At 39.8% G+C, this 22,309-nt stretch overlaps 3 protein-coding genes and 1 long non-coding RNA gene across 7 annotated transcripts; 1 reads left to right on the top strand and 3 right to left on the bottom strand.

Moving 5' to 3' along the window:
* Positions 1-901: 901 nt before the first annotated feature.
* Positions 902-2,840, bottom strand: cptp (ceramide-1-phosphate transfer protein). Of its 3 annotated transcripts, none has more exons than XM_080444249.1 (3): positions 2,728-2,840; positions 2,456-2,623; positions 902-1,845 (listed from the first exon to the last, which is right to left on the bottom strand). In XM_080444249.1, exons 2-3 carry the CDS (start codon positions 2,590-2,592, stop codon positions 1,323-1,325), a joined length of 660 nt encoding a protein of 219 aa, XP_080300375.1. In that variant the 5' UTR covers positions 2,593-2,623; positions 2,728-2,840; the 3' UTR covers positions 902-1,322. The 3 variants fall into 3 exon arrangements, with proteins under 3 accessions (XP_080300375.1, XP_080300376.1, XP_080300374.1); XM_080444250.1 differs by having other exon boundaries at positions 2,698-2,749; XM_080444248.1 differs by having other exon boundaries at positions 2,456-2,823.
* A 1,776-nt stretch (positions 2,841-4,616) lies between these two features.
* On the top strand, positions 4,617-15,430 carry ints11 (integrator complex subunit 11). The gene is made up of 17 exons (XM_080445622.1): positions 4,617-4,809; positions 5,011-5,108; positions 6,075-6,148; positions 6,283-6,511; positions 7,879-7,977; positions 8,061-8,095; positions 8,192-8,330; positions 8,598-8,662; positions 9,467-9,656; positions 9,766-9,849; positions 9,932-10,021; positions 10,760-10,922; positions 12,095-12,205; positions 12,444-12,505; positions 13,038-13,180; positions 13,653-13,785; positions 14,881-15,430. Exons 1-17 carry the CDS (start codon positions 4,782-4,784, stop codon positions 14,944-14,946), a joined length of 1,809 nt encoding a protein of 602 aa, XP_080301748.1. The 5' UTR covers positions 4,617-4,781; the 3' UTR covers positions 14,947-15,430.
* Positions 15,431-15,512: 82 nt separating this feature from the next.
* Positions 15,513-18,710, bottom strand: LOC308097673 (lysophosphatidic acid receptor 6). 2 transcript variants are annotated; one of them, XM_080445624.1, is made up of 2 exons: positions 18,152-18,710; positions 15,513-16,634 (listed from the first exon to the last, which is right to left on the bottom strand). In XM_080445624.1, the coding sequence occupies exon 2, from the start codon at positions 16,492-16,494 to the stop codon at positions 15,529-15,531; it is 966 nt and encodes a 321-aa protein (XP_080301750.1). In that variant the 5' UTR covers positions 16,495-16,634; positions 18,152-18,710; the 3' UTR covers positions 15,513-15,528. The 2 variants fall into 2 exon arrangements, with proteins under 2 accessions (XP_080301750.1, XP_080301749.1); XM_080445623.1 differs by lacking the exon at positions 18,152-18,710 and adding an exon at positions 16,865-17,331.
* A 179-nt stretch (positions 18,711-18,889) lies between these two features.
* LOC308097210 lies at positions 18,890-21,956 on the bottom strand. Its single transcript, XR_013934198.1, has 2 exons — positions 21,413-21,956; positions 18,890-21,201 (listed from the first exon to the last, which is right to left on the bottom strand). It is a non-coding gene; the product is annotated as an uncharacterized lncRNA (long non-coding RNA).
* Between the last annotated feature and the right edge of the window lie 353 nt (positions 21,957-22,309).

Here is a 22,309-nt window from a genome sequence, read left to right as displayed (position 1 = left end):
GGGCTACATAATTTACTGTATTATGAATAAACCAGCAGATATATACAGGTCGTTTTCATTATTTACAGTGCATCAGGATGAATTTCTTGTAGTCATTGTGCTACTGTACTGAGTTATAACATTTAACATGTTTCCCTTTATGTAAAATAAGGCTACAGGGAAAAGCTGAATGTGAATTAACACAAGAGGTCCATCATCATAAATGATTTACATAAAGAAATACTAACTTAAGAGCAGGTACACATTTAAGTTGACTTGATTAAACATTCACTTGACAAGTCTTGCCATTATGTCTAAGTCTAGTATCTAAGTATGTATGTATTAATGGCCAAGATTGTACAGATAAAACTGTCACCCATAAAGACAACATACAACTAAATGGGGCACACAGTCAAATCTTATGTGTTTATTTAACTCAGTGTACAAATGGAACCAAACGGACCTTACGGGTGACGGGTTCACAGATGCCTCCCTTCTTAATGTTGATGCATTTGTTCAAATATCAACATATAGACAGATGGATCCAGCTCCAAAAGTATCTTATTTTATTTAGATTATCACCAAGTTGACTTTTAGAGCTTTTTTCCAACCTTAATTGTTAAGAATGTAAATGTGTTGCTCATGCAGGCATTGATGTAGAGCAAGTGTCCATTGTGATTAATTTTGACCTTCCGATGGACAAAGATGGGAACGCACTCAACGCAGATGGGAACGCTGACAAGATATACCTTCACCGGATTGCCCGCGTCAGCGTTTGAGGAAGCTTGAAACGTCAACTTGGTTATCTAAATCAAAAATATCTTTGAAGCTGGATCCAGTGTGCGGACTCTGTTCTCTTTTAATTATCGTCTCTGCCCAGCACCTGGATTTTTAACTAGTTTGGATGTGTGTGCTATATTTACTTGTTCCTGACAGACAGATTCTAGTGATGATGTCATCTGGAGTGAAGTCTCGACCTCCAAGCCAGGCTCTAAGCTCACCCAGTTTCATGTCCATCAAGTGCTTCTCAACAATGGGAACTGGTCTATCTGCCATCTTGATTGGCGCAAGAGTGTTTGCCGCTTAGAACTATCTTGGTTCCATTTGATCGCTCTCAGAGATAAATGAACACTCAGGATTTAACAACGTAGTAGATGGAACAAAGCAGTGCCAGGAATTTACAGTGCAGATATCTTAGGACAACCAGCGAATGTAGGCAGATTGGAGAAAATGTTCATTGATAAATCAACAAATAACATCAACAATTACATATTTTCATCATGTCCTTACAACTTGAGCCACATCCCAGTGGGAAAAAAGCTAAAAAAAATCTTCTCTAACTCTTAAGGTATTTCCAAGAGGTTGTGTTGAGCATAAACGTCCTCTGTGATCGTGTACACCTCAGAGATGAGCGGTAGGGCAGCACCCAGCATGGCCACCACCTGCTCCGGGGTACCTACATTCATCACTTCAAAAAACGTAGCACGCCCCGGCAGAAAACGGAACGCCGTGCCCGCAGCCGTGCGTACAACCCAGGGATGGTGCTGGGCCAGGGATTCGTTGTAGGACTCCCCGCACATGGCCGAGGTCTTGCAGTCTTCCGTACTGGTACGGAGACGCTCCAGGAACAACTCCAACCATCTCAGGGCACGGTGGAGTCTTAACAGGGTGCGGCAGCCTGACTCTGGGTGACTGCCCCTCTTGTTGATGTCCACCAGTTCATTCTCCAACTCATATTTGACCATAGACTGGATGGTGACATAGTGGGAGCCGTTCTCACCGTTGAGGAAGTTGACTAGGATCTGGATTTTATTGACAGCGTCCTTGGAGATGAAGCTGAACACACTGCCCAGGCTATTCATGAACCTGTATAAACATAAAAAATAACATGTAAAAATGGTAGTCTGGTCCATAGGATGACAGCAAATGTTACTCTGTATTGGGATAAATACTACTGCATGGCAAACAGACTTCATAGTAGGCCTGTCACAATTATTACATAATCGCCTAATCGCAATTATTTGAGATAATCGCAATTATTTTTGCATAATCATCATAATCGTTTCCATGTTGAAAAAAAATCATATTTTTCAAACATTTTCAGAAATAGTGGAAATAGTATATTTACAAGCTCACAACGCCTCACTGTAATGTGAGCTTGTAGATCGGCTATTTCCACTATTAATGTTTTTTTTTTAAAGCATTAACTTATTAAATGTCAGTAATTTATTTGTATATTTTGGTTATTTGTCATTATCTGCCCTGTGCGACTTTAAAGCCTAAAGGCCAAACAGAAATGTATTTTTTATTCATATTGTTGTTCAACGACAAAAAACACAATTAAATCGTTAATCGCAATTATTTTGTGAGACAATTAATCGTCATGTAAAATGGCATAATCGTGACAGCCCTGTAGAAAACCAATCAGGACGAGAACGAGGATTGACCTGTATTGTTGTAACTCTAAATCACTTACCTTACTAGCCCGCGCCACCCAGCCACATAGTGCTCAGTGGAGACTTCTTTATTTTCAGACAGACATTCCTTGAACGTGTCGAGAACTTCTCGTAAGGAGAATTTCTGATCATCCACCACTGCCACAGAATCAGCCATGGTTAACTATTAATGTATCCCCCCGGAAGTGCTATGGACCGACAGATGGAAAAGATAAAGTAACAAATGAATGACTTAATAATCACAATTTTGAGATCAACGTACCTATCTGTGTTGCCTTTGCAATCAAAGCACCTTAAATGGAGCTACAGTAAAATGGACAGTGAAAGGACACGAGTCACGACGTTCATTGATATTCCTATTTTCTTCTGACAACGAGCGCCGATCTGTCGCTTTGGTCTTCTGTACAGTGTTGCCAGGTTTTGTGTGAGAAATAAGGAACCATGTCTAGAAAAACAAGCCCAAAAGAAGCAACTTAAAGGGTAAGACCACTTTGGTAGAGGTTTGGTTTGTGTATTTACCTTGCCATGATGTAACTCCAAAGGTGGACAAGAAATGAAAAATAATTGCTCCATTAATGAGAAATTGATAATTAAAAATATGCTCCCCATTGACTTACATTGTACACTGAAACAGCTCTCAAAGTCACTCTTTTAGCCCATAAACGAACACAAACTAAGCTGATTCAGACAATATAGAACATCACCAAACCCAGTACTGTTTATTTTTTTAATAAAAATGTCAACTTCCTGATGATTTTACTATTTGAAGATCCGGATCCGGATCCGCCGATCCAGTCCATGCATCGCCTATTTGAAAATAGCCGATCTACAAGCTCACAACGCGTCGCCTTGTGAGCTTGTAGGTGTGCTATTTTCTAAAATTATTGCAATAAAATGTGGAATATTTGGAATGTTTTTAAACAAATGCTCCCTGGGCACAAAACATTTTCATGAATATATTTGAGAACTACTGGTTTAAATAATAATTAAAACATTGTGAGGCAAGCCTAAATAAGCAAGTACGCTTTCGAAACAAGCCCAAAAAAACGCAACCCGCCGCAACCACCAATATTTACTAGCAACTTCACATATAAATAAGCCCAAAGTCGCGTATAATAAGCGAACATGGCAACACTGTCGCTCTGATCTTCTGTACTCCCGACCCAGGCAGGCTGTGTGATGATTATGCTCCGTCGTACGACGGTGTCGCGTGTCAAAAATTGCAGATCTACAAACTCACAACACGTCGCGAATGCGATAGGTTGTGAGCTTGTAGATCTGCTAGTTTCGCTGCGCGCCACCGCCGTACGATGGAGTACCAGGCGGTAGGGGAGTCGGGGAGTCCGTCCCACAACTCGATCTGGTCCGTCCCATCGCCAGGGGGGATGTTCGCGCTGTGATTGGCTAGTTGTATGGCAGGCAAACTACGCTGCTGACACCACGAGTTGACTTGCTTAAGTTGTATATTTCTGATTGATCTTTATCTTTGTGCTCTGACACCGGCGTTAACTCTAGTTTAATGGAGGAAAATAATGAACATTTACGCCATATCCAAATCCTTTGGTAATTGTAGATACATTTACATTACATGTTTAATTAATGACGGTAGTCCTGATACATGAGGCAGTCATGGATGAACTTCAACATAATGTTTGCGCTTTCTCCCTTTTTGCCCCATACAAAGTGCTTAGGCCTACCCCATGGCCACGGATGTTACAATTATGTACGATCCCTCAGAAGTACCCGTATCTTCCGTATTGTTCAATAAAAAGCATTTTAATCCGATCGGTGGCCATTTTCTTATAGTGTATCAGAGTGCAATACACCTCCCAACCGATAGGGTCACGTAGTTGAAAGCATATGCGAAAATGCGGAGAAAATGGCCACCAATCGGATTAAAATGCTTTTTTATTTAACAATACGGAAGCTACGGGTACTTCTGTGGGCCCGTACATACTTTTAACATTCATGGCCATGGGGTAAGCACTTTATATTTGAAATCTGAACGTTTATGTAGATGTACGGGCCAAAAACGGGGAAAGGGCAAACAACACTATGTTGAAGTTCATCCATGATGGCCATGACAGATGACCGTCTCGTGATCCAAGGCGCAAATTTACAAGGGCCAATCAATGGCCAATCACACCGCGACGACACCTCTGGGCTATGGGATCCAGCAGCCTCTTGAATGAACAGGGACATGGATGTACCCAGATGCATTGCACGGAACATAATAAACAACTATTTGTAAACAAAGTGTTATTCTGTGCAAACAGCCAACCCCCCAGGCTAACATAGTTGGCACTTATCGATCTAATAAACTCCATTGATTGGATTGGAATCACCATGCCTGAAATCAAAGTAACACCATTGGGTAAGTGCTGTTGCTAACTTAGCTAACGCTAGCCAACGTTAAAATATCAACAGCGGTCTAAATGTTCACTTGAGCTATTACTAACTTTAGCTACCATGTTGGAAAGTGGCTAACTTTAACCCAACCTGTCACAAGTTTAAAAAAATAAAAAATAAAGCTACTGTTGTTTTTGCTTCCCTTGTTACTTGCTGTCTCATCAAGGTGCTGGACAAGATGTTGGTCGCAGCTGCATCCTTGTGTCAGTGGGAGGCAAGAACATCATGCTGGATTGTGGGATGCACATGGGATTCAATGACGATGTAAGTCTAGTTGCCAAGTCTGGAAGCAGAGATTTGTGTGTGTACTCCTATCTCTAGGAGTACACACAAACAAAATGTAAAAGGACCCATAGCAGGCAGGCAGGAGCTGAGACACCTGACCCCACTCAGTCTGAAAGGTACAGAGGCATGCAGAGGGCAGAGATGTGGGCGTAGAGGAATTCCTATGCTATTGATCTAACTATCTATTATCTAGACCACAATGGAAAGAAGTCCCCAGGACTTTTTCGTGTTATCCTTTTAGCCGTAATGTCTTGACTGTACCTCGTGCTGTTTACATTTCTGACTAATAAAGTATTCAGTCAATCAATCAAAAAAAAACTTTGGTGCTGTGAGTCAACTGAGCGCACAGCAGTCAGAGCATGAGGCTGTGCATGGAACCGTTCAGCTTCCTTTAAACTGCCTCCTTTGTGAGTACTTCAGTGTCATGAGAACAGTTAATTAAAAACAGAAGTCCATTCAAGACTTAATGAGAATACCTGCCATAAAGCATTAAAATACATCTGTTCCTTGACCTATAGAAGTTGACCATGGTGACTTATTACAGGATCACACATAACTCTCTATTTTAAAAGATATACCTGCTTCACATCAGAACATCACAGAACATGTCCATCACACCTCTGCAGCAGTAGTGGAGTGGAAAACACAAATACTTGCAATACTACTCAAATTTGATGGCCAACAGATTAATCTTTGCCCTAGTTTCCTGTCTCACCTATTTTTTAAAGATCCTGCCACTGGTTGGTCCTGACTATACATAATACAGAGCACGCTCGGGATCAAGAGTAAAAACACGACTAGACGTACATGTCTTAATTTCTGTTTGCTAATTGTCTCATGCAATATGAGTGGCTTAATGAATGGGGCACTGGTAGATGACTTGCCTTTGTAAAGAGAATATTGTGCAACACAATCCCTGATTGAGACTCTGTATTATCATTCCAGAGACGCTTCCCTGACTTCTCCTACATAACCCAAAACGGACGTCTGACAGAATTTTTGGACTGCGTAATCATTAGGTCAGTAATATCTATACTTTAACTTTTATATGCACACACACGTGTGGCTCGTAGATGTGTAAAAGAAAAACGGTATCATATTTGTGCAGTTGTTCTGCATAGCGATGCATGTTATATGCTACTGTGTTTCCTAGCCATTTCCACCTGGACCATTGTGGTGCTCTGCCTTACATGAGTGAGATGGTGGGGTACGATGGACCCATCTACATGACCCACCCCACCAAGGCCATTTGTCCCATTTTGCTGGAAGACTTCAGGAAGATCACTGTTGACAAAAAGGGAGAGACCAACTTCTTCACGTCGCAAATGATCAAAGATTGCATGAAGAAAGTGATTCCTTTAAACCTGCATCAAACTGTCCAGGTGAATTAATTACTTAAACAGTTATTTAAAACGTAAACAAATGTCCTTACACGCCGGGAGTGTTTATTTTGTGTGATTAATTTAAACTGCTGTTTGTGTCATGATTTAATCCACAGCAGATTTTACATGCCGACAAATGTATATATTTATTTATTTTTTAAAACGATAGATTTTTCACCGTTAATAAAAGCATCAACCGCTATGAATGAAGCATCACCAGATTAATAATTAACATTTTTGCATAGTTTATTCATCATGCTCCCAGTGTATGAGCTTATGGCTGCATCAGAGGCAGACAACAATCAATACAAAAATGATCAAGCACATAAGCACACAAAATAATTCATGGTCCATCGGTAATTGTAAATGAACGGGTCAGAGGCACTACTTAGAAGGTGGTGGTGTTGGTGCTTTAATACATGGGTGGACAGGCGAGATGTACAATGGGTACACACACAGGCCTGTGGTACAGCAGTTCTAAGGAATCAGACCATAGTTATACTGTCATGTTACAAGGACAAGCTGCTTTACATGGCTCTTATACCATGCAAAATATAATGTATCATAGGGCGCAAAGATGAATAACAAGATGAACAACATAATCTACTGGAATAAAGGCTACATAAAAGCATAACAATCCTTCCTCAATTTCTACAACAGTCAGCATAGACAGAAACGACAAGACAGCACTGTTAAAAAAGCACAGGCAGCAAGATTGGCAGGGTATAATATAAAATCACAGGATTGACTTACTATTAAGCTGTCATTGTTTTACGCCGTGGCTCTGTAGGAGGCAAACCATCTACAAATGGGTCAGTCTGTGTGCCTGTCCGTGACTAATCTTGCAAACCACTGGACCAATCTGCACCAATTGTATTGTGCAGACGGTCAGTAGGACAAGGATTTACTTCCCTGAATTCATCTTTTCACATATGTTTCATATTTTTTGGAAATATCATACTTTAATTTTATAATGGAAATCATGGCGGTTGGATCGGACTGAAACAGTGCCCAAATATGGAGTCATACATCATAGATGACTGACATTATAGACTGACTTGACTACACAAAATCTGAGATACACATTATTACACCCTCTTGTTTTTCTATCAAGCTGCTTTTTTATTCACAGTATATAAATACTTTTTTGGGAAATAGGTGATTTAATTTCCAAAACTGAAATATGTAACAGTAAGTCAATCTGTAGTAGAATTGATATGTCTGTAATGCCAGTGAAATAGTTTAGCATAATAACAAGGTACAATCCTCACATCATTTTGATATGTCCAGATATCCATTCACTTGATAGTTTACTAGCTGCTCAGCTTCTTTCATGACATTACAGTTTTCCATTCTGGTGAATGCAGGTGGACGATGAGCTGGAGATCAAGGCTTACTATGCAGGCCATGTTCTGGGAGCTGCCATGGTGCACATCAAAGTAGGAGGAGAGTCTGTGGTCTACACTGTGAGTATAAACAAGCCTGGCTTACATTAGAATCTGTGAATTTGATTAGTATGGTCTTAATGTCAAATCTCTTTAACATTCAGGGAGATTACAACATGACGCCTGACAGGCATTTAGGGTAAGTGGCATTTATGAAAATACACACCGGTAAGGCTTATGGTTATCTACATACAGCCTCTTGACCTGTTACATATTGTATGTTACATTTCTGAAGGGCTGCGTGGATTGATAAGTGTCGTCCAGACCTCCTCATTTCGGAGTCCACATATGCCACCACCATCCGTGATTCAAAACGATGTAGGGAGAGGGACTTTCTGAAGAAAGTGCATGAGACAGTAGAACGAGGAGGAAAGGTAAGTACACTGTACAGTTGAATGTATTAACCACCTTCAACCTGGCCTCCATATTTTGGGCATGTCATTGTAGGCAAAAAGATAAAGGTAAAAAAAGATTACTTGTTCACACCAATTGTGAGCTTGTAGATGTGTCAACTCTTCGTTTAGATAGTTTGACTCGGTGTGTGTGTGTGTGTATGTGTGTGTGTAAATACTGTGTGTGTGTATATATATATATATATATATATATATATATATACGGTAATGCTAATGTTCTGTTTGTAGGTTCTCATTCCAGTTTTTGCCCTGGGGAGAGCACAGGAACTCTGCATCCTATTGGAAACATTTTGGTAAGGTTGGTCTTTAACCTGACAGGGATTTCCCCTCTGCAAGGGATAGGACTCAATATGTATTATTCTGTAGACGTGAACCTGCCTTCTGTCTAGGTGTGTGAAAACAAATGCGTTTCTCTCAAAGCAACAAACGAGAGACAAAACTGTCATACGACATCATGACACATTTTATGGCACTGATCGTGAGTGGGAGACCAAGTGAAAGCTAGGCCCCAGGGTAATTTGAGAAATGAGCACATTTCATGGTTCATAAGTTAATTCTAATTTGGCAAATCTCATTTGGACAGTAAATTGCAGATTAACATTTTAAATCTCCACACAGTATCCATTTATACGATTGTAGGGCATTTACAAAGATTGAAGTGTAACAGAGAGCACAGGAATTCTATTTTGGTGTAGAATATATTTCAACTTTAATGTATTAACTAACCCCTACGCCCAACACATAAAACACACAGCATGAAAGGACCAGTGAGTATAAGCTTTAATTATGCCTCCTGATGAGGTTGTATACAGTATAATGTATCTATTTATATATGTATTATATGTATTATGTAATATAATGTCAATAAAGAATTTAAATCAATCTCTTTTACAGGCTCTGATAGCATAAATTACCTGCAGAGTAGAAATAGAATCTTCTTGACATTGTGCTCACCCATTCACTAAGTCTGTTATGAATGTTAGATCATGTCAGTACTGAATACGCTACTGTTTTTAGGTGTAACAGAGAGAGGTCCTCTGTTATTAACTTGAGGTAAATTATACAACTACTTCTTATTATTGCCTCTTATTACACAGGGAGAGAATGAATCTGAAAGCCCCAATGTACTTCTGCACTGGGCTGACAGAGAAGGCCAATCACTACTACAAGCTCTTCATAACATGGACCAACCAGAAGATTCGCAAAACCTTTGTACAGAGAAACATGTTTGAATTCAAACACATCAAGGCCTTTGATCGCTCCTATGCGGATAATCCTGGACCTATGGTGCGTCAGTTTTTTTTTTCTCTCTTTCTTTCTCTCTCCAGAAAATGACTTGGTGGTATTTGTACATTATTCATTGGTCTGAACCGAATTATACTGTATTTATTCGTAGGTGGTGTTTGCCACACCAGGTATGCTGCATGCTGGCCAGTCTTTACAAATCTTCAAGAAGTGGGCTGGCAATGAGAAGAACATGGTGAGTGTCACTCAGAACAGGGAGACCTTATTTAATGAAGACCACGCTTGAAATATAACTTTTTCTAATTTCTTTGTACCAGGTAATCATGCCGGGGTATTGCGTTCAAGGGACAATTGGACACAAGATCTTGAACGGGCAGCGGAAACTAGAAATGGAGGGAAGACAAACGGTAAATCAAAAGAGAGTTTTTTTAAATTGTCAAATAGGGTATGGGAATATACTGTATAGACAGAGTAACAGCTGACACTGCTACATTATGTCACATGTTGTGTACGCTATCATGGGACACATCATGGGTGCTGCCTCATGACTCTTGTTCCCCATTATCCCCTCTCTTTTACTGTCTTTCCCTGCATATGATCCAGTGAAACAGAAATACCTTAAAGCTCTAATCCATAAGATTAATTCCCTAACCGCCAATCAAAGCTGAGTCTCCTGAACATGTGCCAGAATTTCTACCCCTGAGCTAACGGAGCGCACCTGCTCGCTCAGGGGAGATATTGCAATTTGAGCTTCAGGCGATACCAAAAATGGTGAAAATAGAGCTACAAGCTCACATCGTGTCACGATGCGACGCGTTGTGAGCTTGTAAAGCAGATCGGTTATTTTTTACCCTCATACAATGAAGTTTATAGGACTTAAGTGGTTAACATACTGTACCATACAGATTTGTCTAAATAAAATTTTATTCCCTAAAAAAGTTATGGATTGCAGCTTTAAAAAACACGTTAAATAATAAAGAAATGATTGCGCAGGGCTAAAGTACCTGCCCATCCCCACAGAGTCTAGGGGTTGGATATTGGTATAATGGTTTTAATTGGGAGAATTGTTACAATACTTGATTCATGTGAGGGAAATGGCTTTAGGGTTTTTATTGACTTTTATAGTGTGTCTGTGTCTGTGTCAGTTGGATGTGAAGCTACAGGTGGAGTACATGTCCTTCAGTGCCCATGCAGACGCCAAGGGCATCATGCAGCTCATCCTCATGGCAGAGCCTCGGAACATGCTCCTGGTCCATGGGGAGGCTGTGAAGATGGAGTTCCTCAAGGGCAAAATTGAACAGGAGTTCAGTGAGTGCAACCTCACTCTTTAACCACTATAACCTCTATATATTTTGTTGTATGTCCAATCACAATGCATCTTAGCTTACCAACTGACATGAATTTATACATGTTTTAGAAATATCAACATATTTAGACATGAAGTGCGAAGCCTTAAATTCGAATTTGGGCAATATGTATTTAATGTAGACAATCAGTCAATCACTTCTCCCCTATACCATATAAACCATTTGTAGCTCACTGTTAGCCAGAGTTGGCCTTAAAAAGTAAACCTCCAGTAGATGGCGGCATTAGTCAATACATGTTAATTCATGCAGTTGAGTACAATCAGACACTAGACACTACTGTAATTGCTGTTGGCCCACAAGGGGGAATACACAAGGCAGATCTGATTATCAATTATGAAAAATAAAGAACATAATATACAGTCTGTGTAAACATACATCTACCTAAACATATGATTTTGTACAGACACCAAAAGACAATGAATGTTAGGCTATCATATCACAGCAAATGAGGTCAAAAGAAAATAATATGATATACGTCCTCACTTTCCCCACTTCTACCAGATTCACCTATTAATTTATGATGGTGTGTGTCTTGTTGAATTCTTGTTTGATTCCCAGCACATTTTACTAATTGGAGCACAATCAGCATGACCATCTACAATTTAGTACTGGACATCATTTAATGCAAGTATTTGAATTTCATGTCCATTAGTATTTCAGTGACCAATCCAAACACATTTATTGGGTAGGCTTTCCATTTCCAGAAACACATCACACAGTGCTTTCACTATCAACTTTTCAACACAAGAGCCTACTGGCAAATGTCGGTACACAGCGAGTGAGCGTTCTTTTTTTTATTGTATTTTTTTCATCACTGCATAAAGTACTGTAATACAGTATCTGTGACAAACACAGACTGTTGTTCCAGACTAACAGAGGAGTTCACAGAAACAAACAAAAACAAACTACAGTGTGTTATTTGTTCTGTAGTGATAGCTCCCGCAAGGACACACATCCTGTAATATGCACATGTACGACTAACTTTGTTCTGAATATCACTGAATTACACCAGTAATACCCGGGCTACTGTAAGACCATTTCAGCTTGGAGCAGGTTTTCAGCATTAACAACAGTGTACGAGAATGACCTGTATGATGTCTTTGTGTATTCTAGGTATAAACTGCTTTATGCCAGCTAATGGTGAAACCGTGACTGTCCCCACCAACCCTAGCGTACCAGTGGACATCTCACTCAACCTGCTCAAGAGGGAAATGGCTCTTGGGGGTGTGTCCTGTTTGCAGTTTCAAAACCCTTTTCTTTGCTCTATTCATCAAATGTTGCTCCAAAATGTTTAGGTTATTTACTGCAGTATGATTTTTGTGGCCTAATATTCAGTATTGTGTGATGCATTACACTTTGAGATCCTATCCAGTTATACAAAAGTTACAACTAACACAACTGGTAATATTTGTATTGGCCTAACATTACTGTTTGTTATTAATTATTTTCTATTAAATCAAAGGGCCCCTTCCAGATCCAAAGAAACCTCGGACCATGCACGGAACGCTGATCATGAAAGAAAACGTATGTTTTTCAGTAGATTTTCTGACTTCACAGAAAACAGAATATCTTAATTAGTAGGCTGAAAGGATTCTATGATTAACTCAAGATATTTGATTACAAAGCAGTTCTAGCTTAGCTACAGTATGATGCAGCCTCATTTGTCCCGTCATTCATACCATCACACAAAGCGCAATTTTAGGCTGTAGTTGGCAGCACTCAGCAGATGATTGAGGATGAACCTGCTGGGCCATTAGTAATTTGCAAACCTTACTTCAGTACTTTTAACCACTTAAACCCTATATACTTAATTGACCGGAGTCCCCCAGAGGTCTATGTTGCCCCCTAGAATAGGAACACTAGGGTTCACACTTGCATGTGTGAGACTTATTTCAGCCCCATAAATGTGTGAGAGAAAATTCCCCTTGTTTACTTTTTGTTTTCTATTTTCTTCCTTTTCGTATCAGTTCAGTTATGCTGTCTCAGTTATGCTGTCTCATGGGACTTGATTGACGGACGACAATTAATCAATTAATTCTCAACTTCCCTTGAATAGAGTCTGAGGTTGGTTTCTCCAGAGCAGGCCTTGAAGGAACTTGGCCTCAACGAGCACCAGTTACGCTTCACCTGCCATGTTCAGCTCCAGGACCCCCACAGCGACCCTGACACACTCCACAGAATTTACACACACCTAAAGAGGTGAGGGGGCCACAGCAGGGGAGAATGGGAGGGCCACAAATAGCGTCACAAGTTATTCAGTAACATTTCACATCGCCCCTTCCATTTCCTTCGTTTTCCTTGATAAATCACATTCCTTCTTTTCTCCTACCTTCATCCTCTACCTTTTGTCCTTATCTACGTATATTTAAAAAAATAATGGTTTTACAGGTTTTTCTTCTTAGCTATTATTTCTTCATTCTCTGCCATATTGAATATTCTGGGGATCAAAGCATTTTTGTTACACGCCTAGTCCAGTTACTCTAGAGAGACCCTGTGTTACATTGGTCAGTCTTCCATTCCAACTGTCTTAATAGTTATAATATAGTAATAATAATAATGTTATAAAATGGTAAATTATGTGATAAAATATAGTGGGGCAAAAAGGTAGATTATTACACTTTTACTCATGTGAAATGATTCCATGGTATTCTATTGTGGGTTTGTGCTACAGTGTGTTAAAAGGTTACACCATCCAGCACCTCCCTACCGACAGTACGGTCATGGTGGAATCTATAGTCATCAAAGTGTCATCTTCAGCTGAAGACACCAACACAAAGGTCCTCCTGCTCTCCTGGAGTTATCAGGTAAAGAAAATTTTGCTAAAATAGTTTTTTTCTGAAATATGGAGTGTTCATTTAAATCCAGGCTAATATATGGGTCCATTTTTACACACTCAGTTAAATCACTCTGGATTTTACTTTGTAATACCGGATCTTTAACCACCTAACCTTATATATTTTGTTGACTGGGGTCCCCCAGGGGTCTGTACTTGGCGTGCTCCTTTTTGTCCCTGTACTCTAAATGTCTTCACAGACAATAGCTGATCTACAAGTTCACATCAGCTGATCTGAGCTTGTAGATCACCTATTTGACCCTATTATGACATGCCTAGAATTAGGATGCTGGGGGGTCATGTGATTAAAACTCAAGGGCTGAAAGCAGAGAGAGAGACTATATTTAAACTGTTTTCTATTAAGTGGGTGTCAGCCAGTGGAAGTGACATACTGTAATGGTGGGCTCTGTGGTTGTGCATCTGCCCAGAGTGCTGGATGAGCCGTGACGTGTCAAGCATGGTATCTGACACCAAAACGTGTGTACAATGTTTCCTCATGATCTCAGGTTAAGGTTAATCGCTTCTTATCTATAACCACAGTGTTTATAATATCATAATACCAATGTGTTATTGTTTACAATTTTGTGGCAACAAAATTGGAAGCACACAATTATGTAGCTGGAGCATTTAATATTTTCCATTCACTGAAACAAAGGGCACTAATTAGTTGGTTCCTTCCTTTTCTTTATGTAAAGCAACTTTGGGTACTTAGAAAAGCGCTATATAAATCTGAGCTATTATTAGAATAGCAGCCACGGTTTCACCATTAGATAGGGTGTCCACTGACTTTTGATTACATAGTGTATTTTTACATTTGTTATAACCTCAAGATATTAATGCATGAATCATACTGATGATTTGTTCTAAACTGGAACATTTATTTAAGAAGTTATCATTTACCTCGATTTAGCAATATAATGTCATTTGAAATGTAATGATATTGTTACTTCTCGGCTAGACTATTAGTCACTATTGGCAACTTACCAATTATACGTTTCTAAGACGAATCAAATAAATTCACCTACAGTGCTTATTGTTAACTTCCTGTTCTGCTTTACTTTGTCAGGATGAAGACCTGGGGAGCTTCCTTTCTACTCTCCTGAAAAAAGGGCTTCCTTCTGGATTGTGCTGAAATATCAGAAACCAAAGATGTGTGAAGATGATCAAACATCAAACTGCACATCAGCGATGAAGGTCATCCAGCGTAGGCACATAAATGACCCAAGATGGACTGTATAGCAGATCTACAAGCTTGTGTTCTGAGCTTGTAGGTCAGCAAGAGATTAGGGGGAAAAGAGCAGACCACGTACAGAGCCAACTCGGGTCAATTTTCCTAAGTGAAGAGTCTTCAAGGGGTTAAATGTTCCCTGACATTGTGTACATTTTATAGATGGGGATCTTTTGTTTGTATCTTTGGAGAGATAAGTTCACAGTTGTTAATCTAGATGTACCTGCCCAAGGGCCTAGGAATAAGACATGTAAATTCTGATTTTGTAAGGTCGACTTTTGCTTTGGATATTGTACAAATACCAAATTCACTAAACCTATATTAAAAAAAAGACAGTTTAGAATTACTTGGATTTATTTTTGTGTTAAATGTGTTTTTATACATGCTACGTATGAGTACGGTATGTGATGTGGAATTTGAATATACATTAACACAGACGTCAAAGCTATCAATTAGGACAAACCACAAGTGTCCTCCTAAATCCACCTAGCTTGTTGAAATGGTATACACTCCTCTGGCCCTCCCAAGCCTTCCCCACATCCACTTGAGCTTCAGTGGCTTCCATTTGCAGTGGTTTGTGATGGCATAGTAAAGCAAGGGGTCCAGGCATGTGTTTAGGGTGACCATGGCTGTAGTCACCCGCTTGGCTATGTGGATGGCATTCGCAGCGGAGCAGTGCTCAATGAACCCCTGGCGTAGAAGCAGGTGGAGAAAACCGACCACGTGGTAGGGGAAGAAACAGAGCAGGGTGATGGCCAGAAGGGTATAGATGACCCTCTGGGCTCGTCGGGAAGTTATAGTACGGATCAGTGAAATGCGCCTAGCAGCCAGTGGGTAACAAACCAGGATGATTCCAGAAGGCAGCAGGGAGCCAATGAGGCCCAGCAGGATGTACGGCGCCAGACGCCTATCCCACTCATCCTGGGCGAGGTTTTCAAAGCAGCTATGGCCGAGGGACCCTTCCGTGTCCTTTGTTTCCAGAGGTCCCATGAGGACAAAAGTCAACACAACCACTACACAAACCGCCCACAGCACCACACTCACCCCAACAGAGTAGCAGGAGTTACGCAACCTCAAATAGGTGTGTGGATGTATAGTAGCGACATAACGGTCCACACAGATACAGGTCATGAAGGCAACGCTCATGTAGATGTTGGCGTAGAACAGGATCCCTGTGGCGAGGCATGCCGCATCTCCGAAGACCCAACTGTTTTTGTTGATGTAGTAGTGGATGCGGAAGGGCAGGGTACAGAGGATGCCGGTGTCCGCCAGAGCCAGATTGATGATATAGACATTGGTTGAGGTACGTGGTGTGATCTTGAAGGTGAAGACAAAGAGGGCGACCAGGTTACCTGGTAGACCCACCAGCAGAACCATGCTGTAGACTATAGGGAACATCCAATACTGGTACTCAGATGCTGGTACGCTGCAGTTGCTTCCGACTGTGTCCATAGTGTCAGAATACTGTAGGTCTAAATGATGTAATAAGATGAATTATTATTTCTATAAGTAGAAACTCCTTCGGCTGATCAGCAACACTTTACAGCAGTCTGGAGCAGGAGATGTATTTTCTTCTCGTGTAATACACAAATCTGGCAAAACGATATTGTTCCCATTAGAAACAAAAAACACTTTAATACATTTGAGCAGACACTTTTCTGCTTTGTTGATGAATACAAATTGAATAAAAATTTCTCATTTTCGTTAATATACTTTGTTCTTTCTTAGAATAAACATTCTAACGACTTATGCTCAGTTATTTTTGCTCAAGTAGTGTGATACACAGAAGTGAAATCAAGTTGTTTGTAGAGGGTTTACTTACCCAAGTTTCTGATGGGCTCTAATAGCTAATCCTGTGACACAAGTAAGCGCTCAAGGAAACAAATAGCTTGGCCTTTTTACTCTAGACATATTGCTAGTACCTTTGTCAATGGTGGAAAATGTCATGCTGATCTTTGCTCTGAGCGTTTATTTGAAGTTATTGATGTGGGTGGATAGACATAACAGGAAGCCACAATCGGAGAGAAAGCGTCATATGAATCCACCTACTCACTGTAGTGTTTGTCATGGGTGCAAGATTAGTTTAGTGTAAATGGTTGCTGTGAGAGCTTGCATATTGGTGTACAAATAAATGACATTGTAATTGGGGCTGCACGATATTAGGAAAATATTCGATATGTGATTAGATTGTTGAATATTTCGATGACTCACGATAAATGAACACATTTTGAAGTGTACAGTTTTAATGTCTTTCTGCTTGAGGCTTGCTGCTAACATAGAACCCAGACAACGATTAGCCTACTGTATGCACACACTGAAATAATGCACCTGGCTACTGCTGCTTTTGCACTGAATATATACCACCAACTTAGCAAAACACTTTCTCACTACGCCCCTTAAAATATTTTCTTCTAATCTAAACAAAAACATCCTTTATACCTGAATTGAAATGAATAAAAAGAATGTATGTGATATTAGAGTGATTGGCCAAATGTATTGATATGCAGAGTGTGAATAAATGCCACGTAAATATACAATTTATTGCAGTTCAAGCAGACTTTTGCAATATGTATATTGCGCATGTAGATATTGCCATGACGTTGGATATATTGTGCAGCCCTAATTGTAATTACACATATTAAGTAGTTGAAAAGTTGAATTCATTTAGTTCACATGTGTCTGTTTATATTTAGGCTACCGAATATGCTTTGTCTCTATGGAATCAGGTAATTACTACTTTATTTGAATTATATAACAATTTGAATTCGTATAAAATGTTAATTGCCCCGACAGGTGCTAACTATTTCTCAAGCAGGTTAATAATGACTAGTATGATGCTGATGAAATATACATAACAAATTCACTGTAATTTTTTATTTCACACTAGATGGCACCAAAGATACACACTTGTACTTGTAAATGTACCAAGTGCATTGGGATGGTAGCCTGGTAAACCCTCCCTCCGGAAATCTCATTTCCATTTTGGAAATGAGATTTCCGGAGGGAGGGTTTACCAGGCTATTGGGATGGTGGTAGTCTGGATAATGTATTATCAGTCCTTCTGACACATTTTGTGCTGTGGCCTTCTGGTCATGATGTCTAAACTCACCTCTGAAATCTGATCCCTCATCCTCGTGGTGATGTTCCCGGAGAGATTTGTGCCAGTGTGTTTCCCCCTGAAGCATGCTGACACCACCTCTGTGAGGAACATGGGTCATGCAGGTTGGACCATTAGTTCTGTCCATCTGGCAAGGCTCATAACACCATCATGCAGCACCTGATCCAGCAGTGCCTCAGCAGTCTGTCCTCCACTCTGTACACCGCAATCCTCACAACTGTGACGAAGTTCATAGGGAGGTTGTTGTAAGTTATTATGCAGAATGTTTTGTACGTGGGTGTTTATGTCCCTGTCAGTGTCCGGCTGTCTCACTGCTCTCATTTAGGCTACGTCCTCAAGGATAAAACAATCAGACCCATTCTCCTCTATCACCTCTGCTTTCACCATAAGCTTGGTAGACCTAAACAAGTGATGCATTACTAATACAAGGCCTGATTTAGGCTGAATGGAATGCTGCAGTTATATTACAGTACATAAGATTATCTGGAAAACCACTTACAATAAAAAACTAGCCTGCACATTGCATTGTAGCTCCTAAAACACATTACGTTATGTTTTGGTATCCATGCCTTCTTCAGAATAAAGATCATTAGTGCACAGGTGTAGCCACATTCATGCTACTCCTGAGATCAGGTGTACAAAGTGATTGATGGCATATCAGTGTGAGTTCATCTGGATCCTTGAAGTAAAAGTATAAGATCTTTCATTAATTAAATATATTCAACTATATAAAAAGTCAAAACACTTTTATTAAAAATATATACAATTTTACTATACTGATAGACATTTCAATTAAAATCACAGTGCAAAAACAGTCTTTCCTATAGTTTTTTTTAGGATTTTATGCCTTTATTGACAGGACAGTAGGCTGACAGGAAATGGGGAGAGAGATGGGGAGTGACATGCAGCAAAGGCCGTCGGGATCGGGACTCGAACCCGCAGCGTGCTGTCAGGCTACACTGAGCCTAGGTGCCTGGACTACGCCAGCGGTCCAGGCCATTTAAATCAAACTGACCGCAATGGAAAAACAATTCAATAGAAAATATTGTATCACTATAATTTTCGGAACTGTCCTAAAATCTTATAGGCCATTTTGCATATCAAATCAACAGAAAATAGCAATTCTTAGTAACATAAGCCACAATACAATAATACAAAATAACAAAAACAAAAGACAAAAATCTTAAACATTGATATATACCCATATATAGAATTAAAATAAAAGGAAAAACAAAAAATGCATACATAGAAACATACACATAAATATATTGAAGAAAAAACATTTAAGACCCCAAAAAACAACATAAAATAATAACATAAAAGTAACTGATTAACTGAGTACCTACAGAGATCGATTTACTATTCACCAATGTCTTCAATCCTGCACAACATGTATTGTTACATTGATTGTACATATAATGCTTTCACCCTTTTATTTATCCTTAGAGATGTAGATCTGGTATTTCCCCCATTGTATAACAATCTTCCCATCTATCATGTTTTCTGTAAAAAAGTTGTTCATACGAGGCTACCTTTCCTAGATCTGTAAAGCATTCCTGATAAGGTGGGACTCCTGGCTTCTTCAATCCTCTCATTAAAGTCTGTCTACCCACCATCAAAGCTGATTAGATCAATTCTGCATTCACACAACCCCTCACTACCACTGGGTCACCCAAAACACATAATCTTCAAAATCATTGCTATTGATCTCCTTCAAACAATCATGTTCTTCCAAAACTGTTTTGGAAGAACTCTGCTCTAAGATTCTAATGAATCTTAGAGCATTGCCAGAGAGCATGAAGCAACGTGCCCTCTGCGACACTTCCAACAATCTGCTGACTCCTTAAGGCCTAAACGATGCAGTCTGAATGGTTTCCAGTTAAAGCAATTAAGATTTTTTAGAAACATTTCAACCAAACTAATGAACACAATGCAAAAATTATCACTTGTCAGTTAACACAACCTTTTGCTTCAAAATCAAAGAAAACAAACGCCAAATACCATTAACATAACATTTGGTTCATAATTAAACAGATCACATAATGTAATAATTTGGTTTATCATATCATTATCACATTTAAACTAACAGATTAGACAAATTGTCTGCAAAGGAAAGATGTCTACCCATTATATTAATATAGCTTATTCAGTATAAATGCATTGACTGTACTCGTTATAATGGTACACTATGAAATGATGTTTCTGATGCTGAGATAGGGTTACACTCACCATGTGATCACATAAGCCCATAGTTATTGTAAAGAACATGAATAGAAGTACACAGTGTGTGTGCACATACTATGTGACAATTCAAAATACACTAATGACTACATAGGTACCCGTAAATTTCGGACTATAAGCCGCGACTTTTTCCCCATTTTTTCGACCCTGCGGCTTATATAACGGTGCGGCTTATCTATGGATTTTTACAGCTAACGGCCACTAGGGGACCTCCTAAATCTATGGATTTTACACCCGCGGCTTATAGTCCAGTGCGGCTTATATATGTACAAATCATTCAATTTAGCTGCTGCGGCTTATATTCAGGTGCGGCTTATAGTGCGAAAATTACGGTAGCTATAATATATGCAAGGCTTACAGTTTCAGATGCATCATAGCACTACTGTGCATTAATTGGTGTGTGTGGGTGTGTGTGTATACTGTACTTAAACACTTCTACCCTCCACCTTCTTGTTTCGGCTGTCTTTGCCAAAAGGTGACCAAGAAAGGTGCACACCTAAGGACTCCGTCGTCCAGGGCATTCTGCTGGGTGTCAATCTGCACACAGAACGATAACCCTTGATAGCTTTGATATGTATTGAAGGTGTGTGTGACGTTATAGCAAAGACCACAGTTACAAGTAAGTGCTGTGGCACTATTGTGTACAGTAAATGAGGCAACCATGGGGGCAGTTGATTTGAGTTCCATCTGCTCCTGTCCAGCCACAGGACTATCCACAGGCAACACCACAAAGGCCTGTTGAAAACTCTCTCCAATGTAACATCGTAGATCCATAGGCCAACAGTATTCTCCGTGGTCTCCTGTGAAAAGAAGCCAGTATAATCTTGCTTACTTACAACTATGTGTCATGTAATTTGATATGAGACAGTGGTGGTACGACATGCTTGATATAACGAATACATTTACAAGTGATGATACTCTATTAATAGAATAGATATTCATTTTCATCAAATTACCCAGCTCAAGTTAGTTGAATAGCACGCGCACTATGAGAATCATTTTGTGACTCACCTACTGTGCAATCGTTGAAACGGATATTCCGATTATCCTGAAGCTGCATTTTTTTGTGAAAGGTCGAAACTGAGCACTCCATTAAACAGTGAGTGGGCAATGTCATGTCACTGGGCATCTCTTTCAGCAAACGCTCCCCCCTTGTGCACTCAATTTTCCCCTCAGCTAGTAGAATGGTAGAGAGCATGCCACAGGACACCCAAATTATGAAATATCTTGCCATCCTTTCCAGCAGCAACACAACATCAAAGATGAAGCAATGATATGGTTCCTGGTCTTGTTGTCGTCTTGTGCTGGTTTTATTTCAGTCAAGAACTGATATATTGCATACACAACTCAAGAGTCAAATCTTGATATTTCCATTGCAGCAAAAGATGGATCAATATTTTGAGTTAAAAATGGATGCAGAGCGACTGACAATGTTGAAGACCTTTTGTGAAGTGCGCAATAGACTGTGACTTTTGACTGAGTAACGCCTGCATTTCTGGAGCACTGTGCCAATCCATGGTGCCAACATTTCAACCACTGCCCCCCAGCCCCCCTTCCCTCGAGAACTTTCTGACATTCTGCACAGCAAAATCGGGAGTGTTAATTTCACTCTGAAAGTGTACAAATGAACCCATGAGGGTAAACATTTGAAAATGGACCATCCCCTTTTCAAAAGGGAGCTTTCAACAGGCATTTGTGGTTTTGCCTGTGCCTGTGCCAGATTTGTGGCTGGGCCCATGAGGATCCATGTTTACACTTTCAGAGTTAAATTAGCATTCTGGATTTTGCTGTGTATAGCACACTAGACAGCTATGATACATTACCAGATTTATTGTAGTCATCTTTATTCAAAGAATATGTGCAAGGTATCTGTTGAATTTGATCAAAATGACAGATGTGGTGAAACAA

The sequence above is a fragment of the Gymnoscopelus braueri genome (assembly GCF_963280865.1).
Source record: "Gymnoscopelus braueri genome assembly, chromosome: 12".
NCBI classification, from domain to species: domain Eukaryota; kingdom Metazoa; phylum Chordata; class Actinopteri; order Myctophiformes; family Myctophidae; genus Gymnoscopelus; species Gymnoscopelus braueri.
This window is presented reverse-complemented; position numbering and strand designations above follow the sequence as displayed.

Bases quoted from the DNA above. Each gene is read 5' to 3' on its own strand.
- cptp (XM_080444249.1), bottom strand. From the start codon at position 2,592: ATGGCTGATTCTGTGGCAGTGGTGGATGATCAGAAATTCTCCTTACGA. The intron at 1,846-2,455 runs GTAAGTGATTTA...ATGTTTATACAG, and splicing joins GGGTGGCGCGGGCTAGTAAG to GTTCATGAATAGCCTGGGCA.
- ints11 (XM_080445622.1), top strand. From the start codon at position 4,782: ATGCCTGAAATCAAAGTAACACCATTGG. The intron at 8,663-9,466 runs GTAAGGTTGGTC...CTTATTACACAG, and splicing joins ATCCTATTGGAAACATTTTG to GGAGAGAATGAATCTGAAAG. The intron at 12,506-13,037 runs GTATGTTTTTCA...TCCCTTGAATAG, and splicing joins CGCTGATCATGAAAGAAAAC to AGTCTGAGGTTGGTTTCTCC.
- LOC308097673 (XM_080445624.1), bottom strand. From the start codon at position 16,494: ATGGACACAGTCGGAAGCAACTGCAGCGTACCAGCATCTGAGTACCAG.